This window comes from Mercenaria mercenaria, chromosome 11, assembly GCF_021730395.1.
Source record: "Mercenaria mercenaria strain notata chromosome 11, MADL_Memer_1, whole genome shotgun sequence".
Classification (NCBI taxonomy): domain Eukaryota; kingdom Metazoa; phylum Mollusca; class Bivalvia; order Venerida; family Veneridae; genus Mercenaria; species Mercenaria mercenaria.
Genome location: NC_069371.1, coordinates 58,347,411 through 58,371,168, shown reverse-complemented (window position 1 = coordinate 58,371,168; position 23,758 = coordinate 58,347,411). Strand labels below are relative to the sequence as shown.

The 23,758-nt window shown below is 33.6% G+C and overlaps 2 protein-coding genes across 2 annotated transcripts; both read right to left on the bottom strand.

Annotated features, from left to right (window-relative positions):
* Window positions 1–6,140: 6,140 nt before the first annotated feature.
* On the bottom strand, window positions 6,141–13,777 carry LOC123530684 (semaphorin-5A-like). The gene is made up of 10 exons (XM_045311432.2): window positions 13,594–13,777; window positions 13,316–13,406; window positions 11,607–11,648; window positions 10,898–10,977; window positions 10,317–10,385; window positions 9,981–10,098; window positions 9,165–9,287; window positions 8,392–8,562; window positions 7,534–7,704; window positions 6,141–6,635 (listed from the first exon to the last, which is right to left on the bottom strand). The coding sequence occupies exons 2-10, from the start codon at window positions 13,326–13,328 to the stop codon at window positions 6,217–6,219; spliced, it is 1,206 nt and encodes a 401-aa protein (XP_045167367.2). The 5' UTR covers window positions 13,329–13,406; window positions 13,594–13,777; the 3' UTR covers window positions 6,141–6,216.
* A 6,052-nt stretch (window positions 13,778–19,829) lies between these two features.
* Window positions 19,830–23,455, bottom strand: LOC123532411 (C1q-related factor-like). Its single transcript, XM_045313838.2, has 2 exons — window positions 23,070–23,455; window positions 19,830–21,473 (listed from the first exon to the last, which is right to left on the bottom strand). Exons 1-2 carry the CDS (start codon window positions 23,308–23,310, stop codon window positions 21,064–21,066), a joined length of 651 nt encoding a protein of 216 aa, XP_045169773.1. The 5' UTR covers window positions 23,311–23,455; the 3' UTR covers window positions 19,830–21,063.
* Between the last annotated feature and the right edge of the window lie 303 nt (window positions 23,456–23,758).

Below are 23,758 nucleotides of genomic sequence, written 5' to 3'. Positions count from 1 at the left end.
AATAAATTGATTTTTGTGTGTGCTTATTTACATTTTATTTTCAAGATGTATTTCGGGTCTTTTTCAGATCAACCCTTCTATCTGTTAAATGTAGCGGAGATTCGCATGTGTAAAAGGACACTTCCACAATGAACAATCAAAAATACAATTCATATATATTTGTATTTTATAGCACCTATAATGTTTGCAGGCATGGACGCGTTAATTGTAATTGTGCTGATTACATGACTTAGCCGAAACAATAATATTCGCCTTAAAACAGATCTTTTGAATGTTTGTTAACTTACATGCAGAATGCTGACATTCCTCAAAGGGACTATATTTCGTTATTATGCAAATGGGTATTTTCCCATATTTACCATATTTTCCGGATGGTAACTACACAATTCCAATTTATTCCTCACATGTGCAGTTTTGTTTTCATTTTATTTCAGATCTAACGTAGTCTGTAAGAATAACATTCGTTTTCCACGGACGTGCTCTATTAAAAATGGGCGTTTTTCATATGATAGCATAACGTAGCCGATATTGTGTTGTTGCTTATAGAAAGCTAAACGATTCATTCGACGTTTTTTTCTGAATCTTGCAAAGACTGGTACCGACTGAAAGTCCGAACCATTGGGCATAAGCTGATAACCGCGTACTTTGCGTAGGTTTGTACACTCTGGCTACATTTGTAGACAAGCTCAATTAACGGTTGTATGCTTATTGCAATATGTTGATGCAGTTCTGACACTACCTGGTATACCATCTTGTCATATTGGGCGCAATCTGCTGAAATTCATTACCCAAGAAATTATGTGCGGGAATTTAGTCAGAACAACCAGAACAGCCAGAGAAGCTAGAAACCAACCATAACCCTAACCCTAACCCTAACCCTGTCTACTCTGGCTACTTTGGCTGCTCTGGCTGGCTAAGTTCATGCAAGCCAAGAAATTATCAATAATAATTATGTCTGTAATGAGCGGAATCTGAAAAGTCATAGTGTTTTGTTCTTGAGACTCAGTTGGCCGCTTTAAAACTTGATTTATTTGTCCATAAGCAAGTTCTGTAAAGCAAAGATAAATTTCAGTGGTGGAAAAGAAAAGTAAGATATCGACATTATAACAAACGCAGTGCGCAAAAGCATCACAATGAAATGAGATTTTACCAGATATTTCTTCAAAGTGTCTCTTTCTCTTTTTTTTCACACTTCCTATCGATAAATGTCTTTATTTTAAGTCCGTTATATGGAACAGCGTCTTAATTTTCTTTAATGTTCAGAGAGCATATTTAAAGACTATTTAAACATTTTCCAATATCTTTGATATTTTTATCTTTACTTGAACCGACCACAGGGAAGGCAATGAACTCTTAGCTCAACAGGGAGACCGCAGAGCTACTGATCGTGAGATCGTGAGTTTGATCTCTGGGCTGGGCGTTTGTTCTACGTGACGATATGATAACGACATTGTGTCTGAAATCATTCTTCCTCCATCTCTGATTCATGTGGGGAAGTTGACAGTTACTTACCATGCGCGGATCCAGCTTATTTTCTCAGAGGGGGTCCAACCCCCCCCCCCACCCCCCGGGGAAATTTTGAAATTTAGCGCTTCATTTTCTGCATTCTGGGGTATTTTAGGAGCATTTAAGAACACCTTTCCACTGCAATTTTATATACAATATACCCCTTATTTTCACAGTTTTATGTGCTAACCTGTTAAATTTGGGGAAAATGATAAAATCAAGTTTTCTTCAAGGTAGAATTCCTAGTTTTCTTTTAGATAATTAATATAAATATGAATTATGTCGGGGTCGTATGAAGCAGCAGCCGCATATACTTTGAATTTGGTTCTAATATTGCCTTTTTCGGAAAACAAATTTTCTTTCCTTCTTCTCTTCTTTCCTTTTTTAAGGTCCGGAACCACTCTGGATCCGCACATGCTTACAGAAAACAACATTGTACTGGTTTAAAGAATCCAGGTAGACTGGTAATGCCGTTATGTAACTAAAATTTTGTTAAAAAACTACGTTTTAACCAGAAACAAACAAAAACTCTACACATAAAACACTATTTACATGATGTTTAGTGCACTTGGTGAAAGATTTTACTGAAGCAGTTCAAAGTTCAAAGCCTTGCTAGTGTCAATAAATCGACTCATATTAGTGGCCTGGGAAACATCAACCTATCTGTAAGCTTCGCTTTGTAAAAATGTACAGGAATCCTAGAGAAACTATCTATACTTCAACTCTGCCGCTGGGGCGAGTGTCCTGAACCTCAGAATTGGAATCAGCATAAGCACTTGAAAAGATGAAATAGGTACTATTCTAATTATGATATGCATCATTTACCACAATATAAATTGTCTGACCAACATCATGTTTCTTCTGGACTAAGCCAAGTGGTACCAACTCTCGAACGGCACCATCCCTAGAACAAAATTGTCCTTGTAACAATTCCTCGTCTGTTTAATATTGTTATCTATAATGGTAGTGAAGTGAAAAGAAGTACAGATCACTTACCTGCGTATTGTTCTAGCACAGTTCCAAACATTAGCCTGACTAATTTGGATGCAGACGAATTTCACAAAGTCTAGCGGACATATTAAATTTAGTGGTTATTTTCTTTAATTAAAGTAAGGTCATACATCCTTTTGTTTGAATATTTGATAGAAACTTAAAGAACAAATACTTATCACTCTATAAAGTATCAACATGCTTTCATTCTATTTCCACTTTAAATATCTCCTGTGTCCTGTCAAAGATGGGCCTGTTTTTTTATTTTCTTTTTCGGATAATTTAGATTTTAATCGAGATAGTGACCAATCATTGTCTAGGTTGTGACGAATGTCAAAAGAAAATTAATTATATTGTTTTTAACCCTGAAAACTTGGTTCTGTTGACCACAGTTTTGTTAATGGCGATCAGTGGTCTTTGGGATTTTGTTAAGACGAGTATAAGTTTTTACAATAATTTTATCATATTGAAGTGAATTAAACACGTTTATTTCAAATTATCTACATATATTTTGATGTGACTCAATGTTTTCTATTGTAAAAAGATATTTTTTAAAGTTTTCGGTTATTTACTTGTTACTTGGCAACAATGGTCGTTCGAGAGTTGGTTCCGGCCAAATTCTTTTACTTATCACGCGCCACTTAACGGTCATTTATAAAAGTCATGTTGGCGAAATAAAGATAGATACAAGTGATAACATATGTTATTCTTCTTTTTGGCTACATTGAAACTTAATCATTATCCTGCTAAATTTCTATAATGAACGTGTCTATCTTTCAATTGGGATAGTACCATTAACTGTTACAAGGGGTGCTTACCAGGCATCATTTCTAAATATGACATATCTTCTTTCAGTAACGGACTGCCCGCTCAGTCATTACGTCATCCAAAATATTTCCATTTCCTGGAAATTTTTCATCCGCATCCTTAGCAACATTTGAACCCAGTATTATCCGTGTAAAGTTGCAATGTTTGTTCTGGAATTATGTGTATGACGCCATGAAAATGTTCTTACAATTGACATAAGCATACCCCTTTCAGCAAAACAGAACCCCTTATGTTATGTCGAGGGTAATTAAGTGTAATAATGTTGTCACAGAACCGTCGAAAAATGCACTACTACTTCTAACACACTGAATAAAAAGCTCACTTTTTACTAGTACCAAGAACAACACTTTGTTTCGTGGAAGAAACTGAAACAGAAGTTGATTACTTTAATGTAGCGGAATAAGAATATGCATATTGTTAGAGTCCAGTTCTAAGCCCAGGAATGTGAAGGTTGTTGTGGACCGGCTGACTTTTCACCTGCAAAGGGAATATGTAGACTTTTATACGCCTTCGAACATTTGAGTAAACTGTGAGCTCATAATTGTAGCTATAAAATAAATTGATAACCGTTCACCTAAGTATAAATAAATTATGATAATGAATTTCATTTCAATATACCATATGCAAAACTGAAAAATGGTTTAAGGTTGCATGGATATTCCATAAAGCTCAAGCGGGCAAAAGAAACAGCGTCCGAAATATGTCAGGGAAATACAAACAGCTGTAATAGTTGGATTATTTCTAACTTGCTAACAGGTAACGAAGACTGAATGCACATGTTTGAGCCACAGAGAAGGGCTGATAGCAAGTTACGGAAGCACACTCATTATTCCAGAGTAACCGCCAATACTAAGAAAAAGGTTGTACACAATTCTACCGGGCCAGTTGTCCAAGTACCTTGGTCACCGGGTCATACAGTCACTGGACGCTACCATAAGAAAAAGAAGCGTCCAAGCAAAAGATGGTTCATCTGATTCAGGTGAGAAGATGATGTATCTGACAACCTGTATTTTGTAAAACCTTCTATGGTTCTATGCAACTTTGATGTCGAAGACTTAACAAACTGCCTTCTTGAGAAAAAAGTTCAGATGTTCCCTTTGCAGTGTTTTATACCAGTGTCTCCAACAGACACCAAACGAAGAATATCCAACTGCATCTCACGACAACAAAAAGCGTTTCTGTAAAGGTGGGGGATAGATTTACATTGTACTTTGAAAGATTGAAATAAAATATTCAGAAATCAAACCCAAAATAATGAAATATTTTGAAGGATCCTCGTTTCATATACTGATTTGTTTAGATAAGCCCAGATCATACTGGTTTACTTGTCCATTTACTCCTGCGATTTCATATCAAACACAGGCCTGTAATTAATTTTGCTTCACTAATTCCTAACTCAGGTACTCCAGTTCAACGGACACCAATAGAAACATTCCCGTATAGCTTTTAATGTCAGATTTATTTCGTCTCTTCGGCCTTAAATGTCAACAAGATTTTGTACTTGTGTACTTGTGTTATCAGTACACGATTAAATTCATTGGGCACAGCAAGGAAATGCTATAAATGTAAACTGGATATTTCGGAAGTTATTTTCACCGCTGTATGCCAACTTTGAAGAATATCTTTAAAATAAATCGGGCAAAGAATCTAAGGTTTGTACAAAGGTAGCGATCGCTTTCTATTCTATCACGGGAAGATTAGCAAGAAGGAATAAAATCCTTTCCTATGCGACAACCAGGTTGTATGTGCTCAGAAAATTATCATACCAACGCGACTTTGATCACAACTGAAATTAACTGGAATTAATTCTCGAAATAAGTAGATCAATATGGAATTTACATTTTAATTCTATATTATTCTTAATTTTACGATTTCTTACGTCTTTAACCGTTGCCTTATTTCGAGCCTGTATTTTTTTAATTTTCATTGTCGGCTGCTCCAGTTCATCAAAACTTCAGATTTAGATGTCATGTTCAAGACGTCACTTCGTTCTTATATATCAACAAGATTTTGTACTTTTGTACATGTGTTTTCGTTTTCAGTAATATATTAAATTCAATAGATACTATAGTGAAATGCTAGTAATGTCGACCGGATAGTGTTGAAGTTGAGTGTTCACCTCTGTCTGCTATTATTTTTGATGAACGTTTCTTTATACGAATCGAGCAAATATTTTCATGTTTGTACATAGGTAACACTTGTTCTCTATTCTATTACGGGAAGATCAGCAAGAAGATGTAAAATTCTTTCCAATACGACAACCAGGCTGTATTTGGTCAGAAAATTATTTTACCACTACGACTTTGATCTCCACTGCGTATTACATATGGAGTACCCTCCGAGAATCTTATCCAGTATATCAAAGTATACGTAAATTTTGTACGGTTCAAACGGTATACTGAATGATTATTTTTAAATCTCGCTATATTTAGGTCTGAGTGACTTCAATTTATTGTCGTACAGGACAACCTCATGTGTCCATAGGAAATGATTTAGGCAATGGAAAAGAAGCTGTGAAAAGATCATTTGGAAGCATAAAGTCCTTTCGTAAGCCAGCTGTCTGCCGTGGAAGTATGACTCTAACATGAAAGTCATATCTAGCACGAGGAAAAATAACACAAATGGAAACAAAGTGAGTCCAAGTCAATAGCTTCAGTTACCAGATAAATGAAGCAGATTTCTGAAAAACGTGTTTTAAGATTGTGATGTGTGTATTACAAATGCAGAAATAGACACTGTAGCCAAAAACAATCAATTTCGTTAAAACACAAAACTGAAATTCATTGTATAAGTTTAATGTCTGACATATTATACAGATATAACTTCAGGAACATACAAATATATGCGTAAGTACTGAATTGGGTTTCATTCAATTTAAAGAGCAAATATAGCCTAGCTTGAATACATATGCAATAGAGTGCCAGAGAAACTGCTTGTGGCATAACCATGATATTCCCATAGTGTTTTTCCGGCACAGCTTGCAAAACACTTTACAGAAACATGTTCTCCTGCATTTACAGCTGTCACGGTGTCTAAGCTGTTACACTGATTATACCCGGTCTGTCCGGCTAAAATATTCGATTCTATTCTTCCTTCCAATGAAAAGCCAAAATACGCTGCTCGACTACTATACATGCAGATCTGGGCAGTAAAATGGTAAACACCTTTGACAGGAGCCACAAATATGCCCGTGCTGTTATCGTACACATCGCCTATATTGAGAGTGTTCTTGGTGAAAACCAACACCTTGCCGTCCGCCAGACTTTTGTCAGAAACCGTATGAGATTTGAATGCGTAGAATGGTGCGACAGCTGAATATAGAAATGGTATATACTTTACTATCATCAACTTGCTAGATATTGCATTATAAATTAATTCGTATCGATATTACATTATCCAAGTGATACTTGAGGCACAATCGTGTAAAGCCTTTCAATAGAAAATATTTCTCCATGTTACCCAGGATCACAATACAATTCATTAATTATAAGTAATTAATGTTTGTATAATTGATAAATAAAGAAAATGTAAGATATCTTCTTTTTTCTGTCGTTTATAGAATATTCTAAATCAGCACAACTGAAAAAAAAGTTTCATTTATATTTAAGTGTATCTTATGGCTTTTAGCGGTAACAAATTTAAGAGCATAGCGACACAGTTGTCAGAGATTGGCTTTAAACGTGCAGGTTATGCATAAGCGACCGTAACAATTCCCCTCATTTATGATGTTGATATTGAAAGTGCAATTTTCGGCACGAGATAAAGTCCGTATCCGGGGCACATTGTACGACTTTTAGCCGTAACAAATAAAAAAGCACTACATTTTATGACGAAAACTCCTAGGTGCCTATGGTGGGATTTTAACACGGATCGCTCGGGTGCTAGTCCAATGCTCTAACCACTGATCCAAAGAGTCGACTTCTTTAGAGATTAGCTTTTAAATATGCATGCTAAGCGTAAGTCACCGTTACATTTATCCTCTTCATAAAATGCTATGCTCTTTGGCTTGTTGCGGCTAAAAGTCGTAAGATGTATAACTTTCATGCAGTCCGACACATTAAAACATTGATAGTTTTCCTGTTCTACTGAAAGAACTCGAAACGAAGTCAATGCAATTTCTGTTGAACATTACTCTTATGATATTGTAATAATCATCAATGATATGTAGCGAACATATCAAAATAAATATCAAGAAAGTAAGCCACTCACTGAAACATGGCCTTATTGTGCATATGTCAACATCTGTGGAGTCTCCGAAGCAATGGTCACCCGACCTTGATGGATGCGGATTGGAACAGGACCGATTTCTTCTCTTGAGACCAAAGTCACAGGTCACAGAACATGTTCCCCAGTCAGACCACTCGGACCAACCGCCATTTACTGAAAATCCAAGAATTTTAAGAATAGTCATATCAAAATCAACATAGTACTAACATCAAGTTGAAGAATGTCTGATCGCATTTATGGAACTTAAATTAAAGCTTATATTCAATTATTTACTATCCGAGCAGAAAATGGAAACTATATGTAATCATAATACTGTTCTGAAATTGGAACCTGTATTAATCGTCATGAAATATGTTGGCCGATATGTGACAAAACAGATTTTAGACACAAACTGCAAAATAAAGATCGATAACATAGTATTGATGAAGAACATTATTTATTTAACCTTTCAAAAATGAAAACAAGTTATTTTCACTATTTGAGAGTTATACTTTTGAGAAAGTCACTGAAAGCAGTTAGGGACCTGGCGTCAAGAACACAAAGACGGCTTTATTATTTATTTATAAGTTCATTGTTTACTTGGAATTTTACTGCCTTCTTATTACATAGATTTGTTATTCCAGGTGACTATTTGCCACTGACTCATTTTATAAGTTAAATAGACTGTAATCAATCTGATACTTATGAATATTGGTAAGAAGCATACCATATCAAATTTAATTTATTATCTTCTAGTCTAAAAAAACTCTTAAAAGCATGAATATTAATAAAAGTAGTAACATAACACCAAGAAAATATTTCCACATCGTTTATACCGACATATAAACTAAAATGTAATACCTGGGCACAACTGGTTGTCACAAGATTTGGTATCGGTATCTTTTCCTATACACTGCATTCCATGATATGCTGGGGCAGGGTTGGTGCACGTTCTTTTCCTGGTATGTATGCCGCTGTCACATGTCACATCACATGACGACCACCTAGACCACTCAGCCCAGTTCCCATCAACTATATTTGTTATACATATATCATTATTATAAATAATATACTTTAAACTGACTGGTGAATTTCGTATTCAAATTTCGATAAACATCTACAGGAGTACGTTATCATGTCAGACGTAACACAACCTGTAACGATGGATGGCATACCTGTGTGTAGGAGCAATCAGAACTCAAGACAACAGCTCTGCCTTGTTATCAATAATTGACCATATAATTGATATAGTTTCTTGTATACCGGAAAGGATTTACCCGTATTTTTGACAGTTCTGAAAATCTCTCACGGGGTGTAATGTGACACACATGCTGAAATTTATGAATGGTTGCGTAAATTCATACGCTACTATAAGTAAACAGTGCTTAAAAGAAAAAAAATCCGTAAATCTTCTAATATTTTAAGAATACGGTATGCAAGAAAATAGCATCACTGGTTGTAGGTTCGGATGGAAATATCCGACTCTCGGGTAACTGTTTTGTGTAACTTGGCAGAGCCTCGTTACCGCGTAAACAGTTACTCTCGAACCAGATATTTCACCAGTGAATGAGTTTTGCTCATTAACAAGTAAGAATTTTATGGGACATGTACACTCTATGAATATCTTTACCTACCCAAAGAGCACAAATGACAAAATTTTGGACAAATATTCTTTGCCTCATCTACATTTGTGCAAATGTTAAACATTTCGTTAATGTGCGCACAGTCTACATTCACGTCATCTATACATTTTGAGGCTGAAATAGGGAAAACAGTAAAACATATATTCATTAACGCTTTTTCAAAGGGAAGAATTTCTTTATTATGTTATATATTTTCAGAAATAACCTTATTTTTATGTCTTTATTATCATTTTATCATCTTGTATGTACAACAAGAATAACAAATGTCTGCAGAGAATTGGATTTAGCAAATTAAACGTAAATCTATCTTTACAGGAATAATTGCCAACTTACTCTGTATACAGTATGGTGGAAAGGCGGTTATTAAGCTTGCAAACATGTTCTTTTTTCTTCGAATACAAAAACATGAAAGTGGATTACACTAAGTTATTCATCAAGTGTTTATTGCACCAATATAAACCATGTAAATGGCAATTATTGAATTACTTTGTTGAGCAGATTTATTTAATTTCATCATATACTGATACAAGGAAACGTCGATACGCGTTCTGTTTCCCGCGTCTCGTCGGGAAAAAAATCTTCAGTATTTTAAAGTTACGTCATAAATGCGCTGGGTAGCTGTACGTGACGTTGCCATGGATACTGTATTACAGAATAGACTAAAGATGTGAATCAAGATTTTTAATACCATATGAAAAAAATCATTAAATTTGTTTCCACATTATACAGAGAATTTTTCCTACAACTTGATGAATATATTCAAATGCGTTAAAATATGAGACTTGTAATATTTTGTACTATACTTACGTTTCAAATGCTGGCAAAGTCGATTGTTGCATTTATCTTTACCACAGCACTCAAAACATTTCCTGTAGACATCTCTCTTGACTATTGCCCTTGTGTAGTTTGGAATAGCCCCGCAGTTCTAGAAAAACAAAATTGTTAATCTGATCACTGAATGACGAACTGCAAAGTAAATTAAGTAACCGTACATACTACTATGAAGACGATGATATACCAAACTTGCACACTTTCGTTATCAAAACATGTTTAAAAGTGTTTCTTAAGCTTATACATAGAGAGAGAGGGAGAGAGGGAGAGAGAGAGAGAGAGATTTATAGTATCTGACGATTTTACCCGTACCTTATTATCTGTTATTCCTAATGTGAATGTCTTGGATATCCCAGATATATTAACGTAGGCAAAACATGACTGAAAAATAAATAGAATCTACTATGGTATATAGATTTACTGTTTATTATAATAACATACGTTTTTACGAAATATATGTTATTAATAGTAGGAACTTAGCTAATAAGTATTTGGATCTCAAGTATCATTTTATTATTAGCTCGACTATTCGAAGAATAGGGGAGCTATCCTACTCGCCTCGGCGTCGGCGTTAGCGTGAGCGTCACACAAATGTTAATGTTTGCGTACCACCCCAAATATTTTCAAAGTCCATTGAGATATTGCTTTCATATTTTGCATACTTGTTTACTATCACGACCCCATTCTGTAAACGGGAGCAGACAACTCTATCAAGCATTTTGACTGAATTATGGTCCCTTTTCGACTTAGAATATGCTTACTGTAATGTTTAAGTTTTACTCATAGCTTATATAATACTATCAAGCACTGAGAATAGTCGAGCGCGCTGTCCACTGACAGCTCTTATTAATGTAAATCTTTCAAAAATGATTAACAAAAGTACAATTACATACCTGTCCGTTACCGCCTTCCGTTATGTTGTGACAATTATCAGGATCGTCGATATTATCACACGTGTAACATTCATGAGTAACTGCAAGTATAAACCAAATAATTCCGTCATACCACGTCTTGCTTCTACGTGAGTGTTGAAATTTTAGTATGCGCACTATTAATTTTGGTTATGATAACGCATAAGGGCTTTAAAGCAATTATGTCATTATGAGCATGCTCTAAGCTTAAGTCAAAATACAAGTTTAGACAAAATTCGTGCAGGTATTGTGGCTGATTTCTGTCATTTCGTTCTGCTGTGCAGGCGCGTTTGAAGAGCGCAAACACACCAACACACCAGAAAGACAACCTAGCGTGCCAATACGATAAAATACTTTTGTCGTATCAGCGTTCTTATTTGTCGCTCTTCAAACGCACCATAACGAAATGGCAGAAATCAGCCACCAAATATTCAGACGATACGCTGGTTATTTCAAACATTAGTTCATAGTATTATATATTTGATTTCAGTCTCATCCATTTACATGCAATAAAAGCATATAAACAGTAAAAACACACCATAAATGTAAATGTCCACTCGCTAAGAGTTACAGGAGACTATAGATAATTACTCATCTGAAATTATTACATAGATATACAAAGGTCATGAGAGGCGCTTCCTGTCAACTGACTGTGACTAAGTATTTGGATAAGTAGATAATTCATACAAACCAGTCTTTCTCGCCGAGATAAGCAGAAGAAAAGCTGTAAAGTCTGAAAATATAAAAATATGAATAAACTGTATTATTTTTTTCATGCTTTTTATTTTCATTTGTTTGTTGAAATATAACGAAGAATTATATTTATGACTTAAAGTATTTCACTGTTTCAAACAGCGGGGTTTTCGTTTTATAATTTTCACTACGGAGCTAGATTCAGCACTTGAATGTGAATGAATATGAATAGATCTAGATTTAGTAGATATTTTTTCCCCAAAACTATAGATATATAAAGATACAGAACTACATAAATACCTACAAAAAATAAAGATATGCGCTCTAGGTAACGCATGAAAATGTAAAAGAAATCTAAACATCTGACATAATTATTTAAATATTTTTTACAACGTCATGATTTTATGTATGACGCCGCGCGGGTAAAACTGGTATATTTAATCCCATTAAATAAAAAAAAAGGTTTGTTTCGGGGAAAGATCGAAATATCTTTCACTCATGAACAGTAATTGAATTTTCACTTGTGGCTAAAGGTTCGTTTACACTATTCAAGAAAACTTGCACAAGATATAAATCACAGCAACTTGTATAGTGTAGACAGTACATTGTGTCCCCCATTAGTGTCTTTTTGAGTGGCAGTTTCCAGATAATTTTAGGCTACAAGATCTTAGAGCGTTTAGAACTCATCCTATTTTTCTTGGATGGTAGTGCTGTCAAATGCTCTGATAAAGGGTTTTTGATGAGGAGCACCTGCCCGGTATGGTATTTTGTTTACATTTTTTCATTAAATGTGTATTGAGATCTAATAAAACAATCATTGAATGTTTGGCTTTGATAATTTAACAGTGTGGACAGCAGAAAAAAAAAAGATGTTTTAATTTAATGACATTCTCAAAAGCCAAGTTTATATAATTCAATAATAAAATTATATCTAGTACTCCAGTGAAAGAGTAACATCAGCAAGTTCGGTGTTCTCAAAAAGTATTTTCACAATATCAATGATGTTTCTCACAATGTTACCTATTAACAAAATATGACTTTTTTATCATATTTCTTGAAATAATATCTTTTAAGTAGCTTTGTTCTTCAACTGGATATGTATCACTTCAACTAGAGTTTTTCTCAATCAATGTTTTCACCAATGATTCATTTTTTGAATGTACAAATATTTGATCTTTATAAACACTTTGTACCGGTATCATTTCGGCCATTTTTTTATTTACCTGTCATGATTTCCTTCCATTTAAAATTAATGTGTCTTCCAAGTTCAAGAAATATTGCAAAGCACTAATTGCTTGTACAAGATATAAATTATCTAGTGATTTATGGGCCCTACAAGATTTTCTTGAATAGTGTAGACGAGCTTTAAGCCACTCGAGAAAATATGGCATCTGACGTTCACTTGGTTATTTCAGAAAGATATTTCGATCTTTCACCGAAACAAACAAATATCCTCTAGCTATATCTTCGAGGAATGGATTTGAATCCGAGAAGCCACAAATCAGTTATCACACTTATACTTAAGCATGATCATACTTAAACACATCGCTAATTAATTTACACGATTCCAGTTGAATAACTATATCGAGTGAAAACCTCATTTATTAAAATTTCAAAACGAGTATGATAATCACTGGAAAATAGTGTTTAAAGAAGGATCTATTGAAATGATACAAGCTTGTATGAAAAGACAGAAAAGTTACTTACAAAAGAACCACATCTTTTCCTGTTCAGTTGTTACAATGAAATCGAATATCTTCACAACTTTTCTTTCGTTTTTTTTAGTTTTTCCTTTGAACTGAAAATATAACCTAACGAGTTTCTTTCTGCATGTACTAGTCTTAACTCTGTGATAAATGTGGCTAAAAATTTAGATAGCAAAACTCTGTGTATCTGTGTTCATCATATTTGACAGTGTTAAATGGGTAAATAGTGTATTATGTAGAATTATTTTCAACTATTTTTTTATTATGAAAAAACATTACCTGCTTAATAGTAGTGTATTAAATATATATCCGAAAACTCCAATGAATATCGCCTGAATTATTTTCTTTATACTATTTAGCGTTATAGCTTTTTTCATTTAAAACAATTGTAACAATTAAGTAAGTGAATGAATACTTATAGTGTAAATATTAATTTGAGAAAATCGTTGTTAACTTAGACATAAAGCAGTTGAACTTAACATATATACACAAACACTAATTGATCAATATCAGTAAAAACTTTTAAGTCCAGAGATCTTTTTTATTTGTTTCAAGGGTCTTCTTAAAAGATGTTTTCTCTATCAAATATCTTATGATTGAAGTAAAAGACAACTCAGATCAAACATATGTGATGCCGTTACAGAATGTTTCGATCTAAAATTAATTTTTACCTAAAACACAAATGTTCACTGAACAGTAATATTTTGAAAATAAAAAACGACAATCCATTGTCTCATAATATTTATGCATGTAACAGAATCGTATTAAAAATACATAATGATAAATGTCTTGGTATTCATTTAACATGAACAGTTTGAAAAATGTGTAGCTTACATATGACACAAATAATACGGTAATGGACATCTTCGAACCAGTCTCACAGCAAAGGGTTGCCCTGGCTATATATATGCCGCACACGTCTTGGTATGAATGCAAAGCAGATATGTGATGAACTGTGTTATATATACGCACATCGATCCATTTCTATGCAAACAAACTTCAGGTGGGTTTAAAGGTGGGAAAATATTTGTAAAAGATGACGTCCGCCTTGGCAGACCTAACATCTGATAATTCAGGACAAACATCGATACTGTAAAGGCTGTGGTGGAACAGAATGCCCGAGTGTTGGTGACAGAAGTAGAAGAAGCCAGTAGCAGATCAGACGGCAGTGTGAAAACGATTTTGAAAATCAATTAGCACCTAAGTAAGACTGTAACAGTCGGGTTATTTCTGACTTGCTAAAAGATGACGACGAAGCATATGTGCAAACCTGTGAGCAAATGTATGAGTCAAAGAGAAGGGCTGAAAACAAGCAATTGAAGCGAAAATCACGCCCATGTATTCCAATAGAACCATCAGTTCAAAGCAAATACTGTTCGCCATTTTCTTTGATTCTAACTGGTCAGTTGTTTAAATGCCATACAATCACTAAACGCTTCTATAAAAATTATGAGCTGAAGGAAGTGAAAATGTCTTAGAAGAAGAAGCAGCCAAGCAAAGGATGATCAGGGATACATCTGAGCCATGACACGTGTGCGAGGATATAAAGCCTGAAAACATTTTGTAAACCACCTGCCTTACTCATTGAACCTAAGTTCATGCGACTTGTATTTATTTCAAAATCTGTAAAAAGATCCCAAATACTTTCTGGGAAGATAAACGTTCAGATGTTCTCTTGGCAGCCCTGTATACCAGTGTCTCCAACAGACACCAAAAGAAGAGTATCTAACTGCATTTCACGACAAAGCTTTTGATTTGTCAGCTTTGTTTCGTCTCTTCGATCTTAAGATTTTGTACATTTGTACATTTGTTATCAGTAATCTATTAAATTCAATGGATACAACTGTGAAATGCTAGTAATGTTGACTGGATAGTGTGGACGTCGGCCCTTCGCCTCTGTATGCTTACTTTGATGAATGTTTCTAAAAACGAACCGAGCAAATATCATCAGGTTTGTAAAAAAAGGTAATACTTGTTTTCTATTTTCTAACAGAAGATCAGCACGAAGGTGTAACCTCCTTTCCAATGCGATAGCCAGGCTGTATTTGGTAAGACAATTACTAAACCGACGCGATTTTAATCACAACCGAGAATACGCCAGAACCTTACTAGACCCTCCAATACATTATAGTATACGAATATTTTGTACGAGTGAACAGGTGGAGTGGATAAATTGTGGATAAATTCTCGAAATAAGTAAATCAATATGGATTTTGCATATTGACTCTATATTATTTTCGATTTGACAATTTCTTACATCTGTAATTGCTGTTTACCCGTTGCCTTATTTCAAGTGTGTAGAATATTTTGTTTGTCGTTATTTACTTATATCGGCACGCTAAATCTCGTGCCTTTACGCAGTCCAAATTGTTTCTATACTATCTACTGTTGGTTTTGTTTGTAATTTTCTTTATGAAAAGTGGTTTCAAAAATATAAGAAACATAGATAATGTTTAGATTTTTATCCCAGTTTCGTCCAGTTGATGGCAAATACTTCCCGATGGCAAACCCCGTCTTTTGTTTGAGGTACACCATGTTATGTATCTGTTTACTATCTGAAGCTTTTTAGCCAGTTGTAAAGATAAAATATGTTTTCTATTGGAAGAAATTTAAAGATAGTTGTAAGTGACGATTTGATTTGGAGAATACATGCAATACTATTGTACAGCTGCGTTTACTTATAAGGAAAATATTATTTCATTTACTTTCGTAAACATGATGTTTACCACTTAAGTATTGTCCGCAAGATCCTGATCAAGGACCATGAAAAAAGTTTTAAATAATCAGACTATCATACCTTTATGAAATCCCCTTCCATAATTTAATGTAAAAATTGAAAAAAAGAAGAAAATAAGATGCTTTAGAAGGTACTTTTATAACGAATATAAATGCAGTTACGAACAAAAAGTGTAGCCTGAGAGAGAATTTATACGAACTAATCACCACCACAGTTTAGCAGACCAATTACGACAAAGCGCCTAGCAGAACAAACGAGCTGTATATTTCACAGCAGGTCCACTGGCACAATAACATTAATTTTGATACTGCTTTATATTCACACCCGAATTGCACCACACATTCGTACTGGTTGAACATTTGCATATATACTCAAATCTCTGTTTCAACAGTGACATTTTAGTCGTTTTTACTGATTCAATACATACTGTTACCATACATATAGAAGAAAAGGGGAGATACACTGTAAATTAGTTATAGATTATTTTAGATCTGCACTTCCACTCATTCAAGTGTATCAGTAAATTCTATTCAACAGTTGCAAAGTTATTGTACAGGGGAAAATTAATCACTTCATAAAATGATCACTGATCTGCCTCCGGCCATTACGACTGACCTCAGCACAATTCCAGTATGTTTTCATTATGTTATTACTTTTTTGTTATTCCATAATTTACTCAGACTTTATTGTAAAATGTATACATGGAATTGTTTTTGCTTTTGTTGTGTTTAACGTCACACCGACACAATTATATGTCATATAACGACTTTCCAGCATTTGACAGAATCATTGACCGTCCTCTTATGTCAGCTGGATGGCTTCCTAATATCATCGGAACAATTCTACGCACCCACATCGGTGAGTGGCAAATATCTGGGATTGAGATGATAACTATAATCAAATAATTACAAACTAAATGTGGGCCCATAGCCACTTATTGGCACTGTATAGTCGTATGTTAAAAGTGTAGACAATGCAAGACAAAACTTTCTTTTTATCTTCATTGTTTAGAGATTAAAATTGGATGATATTACCGACAGAAGCTGAGTGAAACCCTTAAAAAATACCAGATGCAAAAGCATACAAGTAACATTTCTACAACAGTTTCAAGACACCATGTCTAATAGCTTTTGAGATACGTAGGACACTATCCTTTTTGTCCTCAATGAATATTTTTGATTTTGTCTCGGGCAAAAACTCTGTTCTTACTGAGTGAAACATCTAACAAAATCACTTCACATGCTCAATATAAGCCCTATAAGGTTTAACGACCCTAGGTCAAATACTTTTGATACACGACGTAAATTCGGACAAACGCACAAACAAAGGCAACTCTAAGTGAGTATCAAATTATTTAATTAGAATCGATAATCAGTGAATACATGTACATATGCACTAACTGTTTCTAGCGCTTTTATGTGGTTGTGTCAACTACAATCGTTAATCAACGTGCTACTCTTTGTTTGTCTTTACGGATTATTTACCGTTAGAGGAAGTCATTTTTAAGTTAACGTACATCTCAAATGGATACGTCCATGTAAGATTCATAGACCAGCTAAAAGATTGATTACCGTTTCTTCTATAATGCAAATGCTGCTTCTCGATTACTAGTAAAATTGCGTTCAACATCTAGTAAATTACTTTTCTTTTCGGTATTTATACCTCTACTCCAGTGCCCAGTGTTGGCATTTTGATATCTTTGAGTTTTACTGTAAATATCCTTTTTATGCGATTTTCATTCGGCTGCCAAAATAAGATCAATATTTCAAAAATATATATTTTAGATATTCCGTTAAATTACGCGAAAAACAATTTGTTGTTTTTAAAGACGGGTGTCGGATTATTAAATAAAAAAAAATAATCATTTAAACGGAACGATGAAGAAAATATTTTTGAAATGGTATACCATGGAAAACTTAAAACGAAATAGATATCTTTTTAAGAAATTTCAATTTATAAAAAGGTATAATTTAAATCACATAAATGTTTTATCGCACCAATAAGTATTATTTTATGTAAAGTTAAGCATACAACTGTCTGAATTTTACAAATGGACGCTTTGTTCGTATAAAAATGCGGAAATTTTAAAAAATGACTGAAATGAATTACATGTATGTTCGTTCAATTCTAATTTTTTTTTTATTTTACACTCGATACAAATTTAAATGCAATCTTTACAAATTTTCCTTAAAACAGAATACGAAAGCTCATTTACAGGACTACTCTGGTAGAATTGTAAAATGAAAAATTAAAATCTTTGTAGTATCGACACTTCGACATACTTAGTTAAATTAGATACACATATGGTAAAAGGGAATGAACTCTTTTTCCATAGACCTACATAGTAGTGATGTTGCCTATGACCCTTGACTAACATTTAAACTTTTGATTCATCTACTTAGGATGAAAGAACTATCCAAGAACGTTTATCATCACATTCGGGCACTTCTTTTTTCTCCTGGAAGCCGGATACCCCCAGTCAGACTGATTTTATGGAAAAAATAGCATTTCACTCAAAATGCATCTTTCAATTTCATTTTGAGAATTAATCATTAATATTGTTTAGAAATTTCATTTATGATATAAGACAGTAAATATAACCTCAGAATGCCTTATACATTTTCAACAAATCAGAAGCCCATCTGATCATAAACCAGGTTAGGACAAGATTTAGCTGACCAAAAGGTTCCTTCTAGCGGATATGCAATGATTTGTCTTTTAAGAAAATCTTATTTTAGCATCATTGTTCCTTCACACTTGACTCAGTAGATAATGGATACAGGAGTACTGTCAAAGGCATCCGAATACCAGTAGGGCGCCGTCATCTTGAACTCATGCATATTCATCAAGGCACGCTATTGTTTTTAAACTAATTATCTTTGAGTTTTTTAAAAACAGAAGACTATTATGAAGGCGAACAGCTATTGTAGTTCACCTCGAACAGTTCTTAAGATCTAAATTCCACTGTCTATCACTGTCACATACATGTATTAAAACGTCGTGCTCCTTAAGTGTCATACCTTAAGCCAAATTTACAATTCTACGATTATCACTATGCCATGCAGTGTTCTTACACCGGAAAACAAACAAAAAAAGGAGAAATTTCTCCGATATGAGGAAGTAGTGTTGAACCTATTCAAAATGTTGTTAGTTAAGTGATTTTCATGATTTAAGAATAAAAATGATTTTAAAGGGAAAACATTAATTGAGATATTTAACATTCAATTCGAGAAAATAATTGCACAACTTTACTAAAAGTTTCAGACTAAGTATACAAGATTGGAAAGAAAGACTTGGAAATGTTCTCTAGAACAATCACTAAGCAGATAAAACATTCATGTTTGCACGTGATTAAAGTTAACAATATTTAAATATTCCTCATTTGCTGTATCTTCAAAGTTGCAGGTCTTTTATGATTTTCATCAATCGATCATATATTTTCCTGTCAAATAACATTTAGAACAAAAAATGTTATAGTTACGAGCAATAATGGAAGACATAGCATTTGTCACAGTTTGATTTCAACTATATAAATATCAAAAATGTCAACAGGCAAGTGGCTCGAAAAGCACTGTATTTGCTATCTATATATATGTATGGAGAATTTATGCAGTTTGTGTACTAATGACGGGGTCACTATACAGTTGTTACATCACAAAACAAATATGTATGGTCGGTATTCGTGCATAGAAACATTGTTGTAGGAACCGTCATCATGTTTTAGCTTCCAAAGCATAAATGTGAACGGCAGCAACAAAAACAGCATCAATTCAATATGTCTGAATGATGAGTTTTATTTCTCTTTCTTTATATGACAAAACGTCATAAAAGTATACATATAGTTAAAGGCCTAGATTCACTACTATATAAGTGTCCCCCCACCCCAAATCCAATATACAACTCCCATCTTATCTGCTGCTTATCAGCGATTATCTAATAGCAACTGATTAAAGGGCAATTAGCACAGCAGGAACCCCAACTAGACCATTAAGATGTGTGCAGTGGAGTTGAAAGAAATTATTTTTTCTTCAGTGAATGTGGAATGATAATAATAATAATTATTATTTTGATATTATATAGATGATAATAACTATTACTTTAATGTTATAATAATGATAATAATAATAATAAAAAAAATAATCATAATAATAATTATTATTTTATTACATATAGGATGATAAAAGATACAGTAATAATATTGAAAATTATACTGATAATAAAACACAAGTATAGTGAAAACTTCATGAGTTCTTTCTGCTGACAAACAATATTTTTTGAATTGGAAATTGATTTTCTTGTATTCCTGTAATCACATTATTTGAATATAAAATTATTGTGTTCCATCTATACTCAATTTTCATTTTCAGTATGTTGCCAAAAGTGGCTTTTTTTCATGCTTTTCTTTGTAACTTTGAAATGCACGTTCTGTTTTCAATTTTAGACCAATGTTATTTACAGTACTCTGCAAGCTTTAGATGAGTGAAAGTCACATTTTTCTGAAATATCACAATTCTCCAGACAGAATTTGTAAAAATAAAAACTTGCATATTTCTTAAAGTAAGTTTCTCATTATTTCATTATTGTGAAAATAAGTTTCTGATTATTTTATTATTGTGTTTGATCAACAAATATTTTTCTTTAAATAGAAATGCCCCAAAAAACTAGTATAACTTTAAAAATTACCAATTATTCATTAATTTAAAATAAATTACATTGTTTCCCCTTCTCACTTATTGATACACTTGTAAGGTAGACTGACTCTCCAATAAACAATGACCCTTGTTTATTGGAACCATACTGTGATGGTCATTAGCCCCTAACTGTGCTGGCGAAGACAGAAATCCCTCGGCCCACTGCCAAAATCTAGGCCTTTAAGCATATTATTTATGATAGCAGTTATACAACATGAAATTAAATTCATGTACTAATTTACTTGGATACAAAAATGTGCAGTAGTCCACTTGTATGGACACAATACATATTTACACTTTTAAATCACATTCTTTGTATCTCTACGGAATCAATATTCCCGAAAAGCTACTGATAGCCTGGCTATTCTCCCACAAGCTGTCACCTCTGCAAGATGCCGTACATTTAACAGCAACCTTGTCCCCAGTTTTTACCGTCGCTACTGTGTCCAAGGTATAGCATTTCTCCCAAACGTTGTCTCCAAGCAGAGATTTTGAAATGATATTTCCATTCAAAGAGATGCCGAAATATGAACGAGTGCCTATTCCCAGGCAAATTTGCGTTGTGAAAAGATATGTGCCTCCAACCGGTGCCACAAATATACCAGACGCCTTGTCGTAAGCATCACCTTGGTTTAGAAGTGTTTCGGAGAATACTATAACTTTGCCGTCACTCATTGCTTTGTCAGAAACCACTTGCGCCTTGAATGCAACAGTACGTTTGATAGCAGAACCTGTACAATAGACAACAAACTAGTATATAATTGATGCTTTCATTCTCAGACCTATGACGGCAAGACAACCAATTCCATCGTTTTAGTGTATGTTGAAAAGATAAACGAGATAAAATATAAAATCTGAATGTGCATTATTGGAGAGGTCTATCAAGACCTCTCCATAGTGTTGGCTTTCAAACAAGGAGAATTTAGACTAATCTACTAATTTTACGGCGTTAAATTTCACTTTCTAGCGCAATGTACGGTAAGCCAGTCTAAAATGGCCCAATGCGCTTGCGCACAAGTAAGTTTTGAAAGCCTCCAAGACGAAAATAATTGTTCGTTTAAAATAAAGAAATATAGTGTAATACTATTGTTACAAATGTTGGAAACGGTTCAGTTATTAACAATAAATATATAGATATAGATTTACTATTCTTTGTTCGCAAAATTCAAAGATATGCATATGAATTGAATCACGTTAAAATGTATTTCGTTCAATTAAATGAATTTATAGTTTAACTGGCGGGTTCGTTTGCCCCGTTCGGTAGATCTGCCGGAATAAGAAGAGTTCTTCCGAGCTTCTGACAGTTGGAGATGTTAATCATGTGATCAAAACAAGGAGGCAATTCGACAAACTGAGTAATAAACTGTAACAAATAAAATGTTTAGAATTTCAAATAGCACATTAACAATAAAAATATCTGAAAAAATTATTTAAAAGATAATGATATTTTTTCACTTCCGGTAGATGTCCTTTCGATTGGGATTTTAACTTTATTCTCTGATATAACTTTAAAAGGAACAACACTGGACCTCCCCTAGGTTTCTTTTTTTAAAAGAATCCTACTTGTTTATATTCCTGTCTCGTTCCACATTTCATAGGCTTTGAACGCTCAACATGCTTAGACTCCAACTTGGGTATTTAAATTGCACTAAAATCCTAGGATCAATGTCCTTGTTATGCTTATGAACTAAATCTGGTATACTAATATTAATGTGCATGTCATAGAATTTATAACAAATACTTTTACTTTACCTCAAAGACATATTTAGTTAAAAAAATGTCTGAAGTTAAACTGTACATGTTCGATTGTTGCAAACGCACACATATAGAAAATGACCAAATCTATTTACGTCAAATCCTAATAAAATATTTTAGACAAAACTCAAGACGACAGAACTAGAAAAGTGTTCAAAAGGGTAAATGTATTACCAGACATTTCTGAAAAAAAGTCCATAAACATAGCTTTACTGAATATATTTGCAACGAGAAACACACGTTGTGTAAAACAAACATTCATTTTATATATAAATTTTTCCTTGCCTCAGTTAAATTATAACTGTATTTTTTTAACTTAAATTATTGCTTTAAACAAGGTTTCTAGAGTGGTCACAATGTGAGAGAAATAAATAAATTTTACAATACACGTTTACCTTTTAAAACATAGAAATAATATTCTTGTAGTTCATTGTAATAGTGTGCCTAATATTTTCTACAATTCAATGCTACGACTACCTTGTTCCTTATTCCATTATGTTGCAATTATGATTTCTGCTTTCGATTTCAGCTTTCTGCTTTGTATTTACATGTGTTTTATAACTGTATCTTACCTTTCATTTCGTCTTTTAGAGACTCCATGGCTTGCCTCTCATTCTTCAAATCTGATAGAGCGTCAAGTACTTCTTGCTTTGTAACATCCATTTCAGCTTTTATTTTCTCTATCAATATCTCCTGTCTTATCATTTTTTCTAACGTCTGTTCTTCGTAATGAAACCGGGAGCAAACGGGCTCGGAGCCAATCACTGAACAAGGGTTCCAGACGAAAAATAAAATTAACAAAGTTTTGAACATTTCGATCTACTGATATTTACTGCTCTCTGCTTTGCTCTAAATCCAGATTGCTATAAAGACAGGCTAAAATGGTTGGTGTTTTTCCAGGTGTTTATATTTCATGTAAAGAAGACAGCTGCTAGAAAGTAAACATCCTGTTATTATCCGATGAAGACTAAATATTAATAATAACTTTCTATAATGTTAACACATGCAATATGATTAGAATTTTATATTGAGCTTCAGCATCGTTCATTTACAAGGTGCACTAAAGCAAAAATTGTTCTCCTATGATCCTATTAAAATACTGGGATGTAATTTTCATCAGAACTTGTTGTTTATATGTTGATTTATTTATGCATGATTTATTGTTTATATGTTGATTTATTTATGTATGATTTATTGTGTATATGTTGATTTATTTATGTATGTCTGTCTTTGCCATTCATGTTTTGTTAGTACGAGGGAT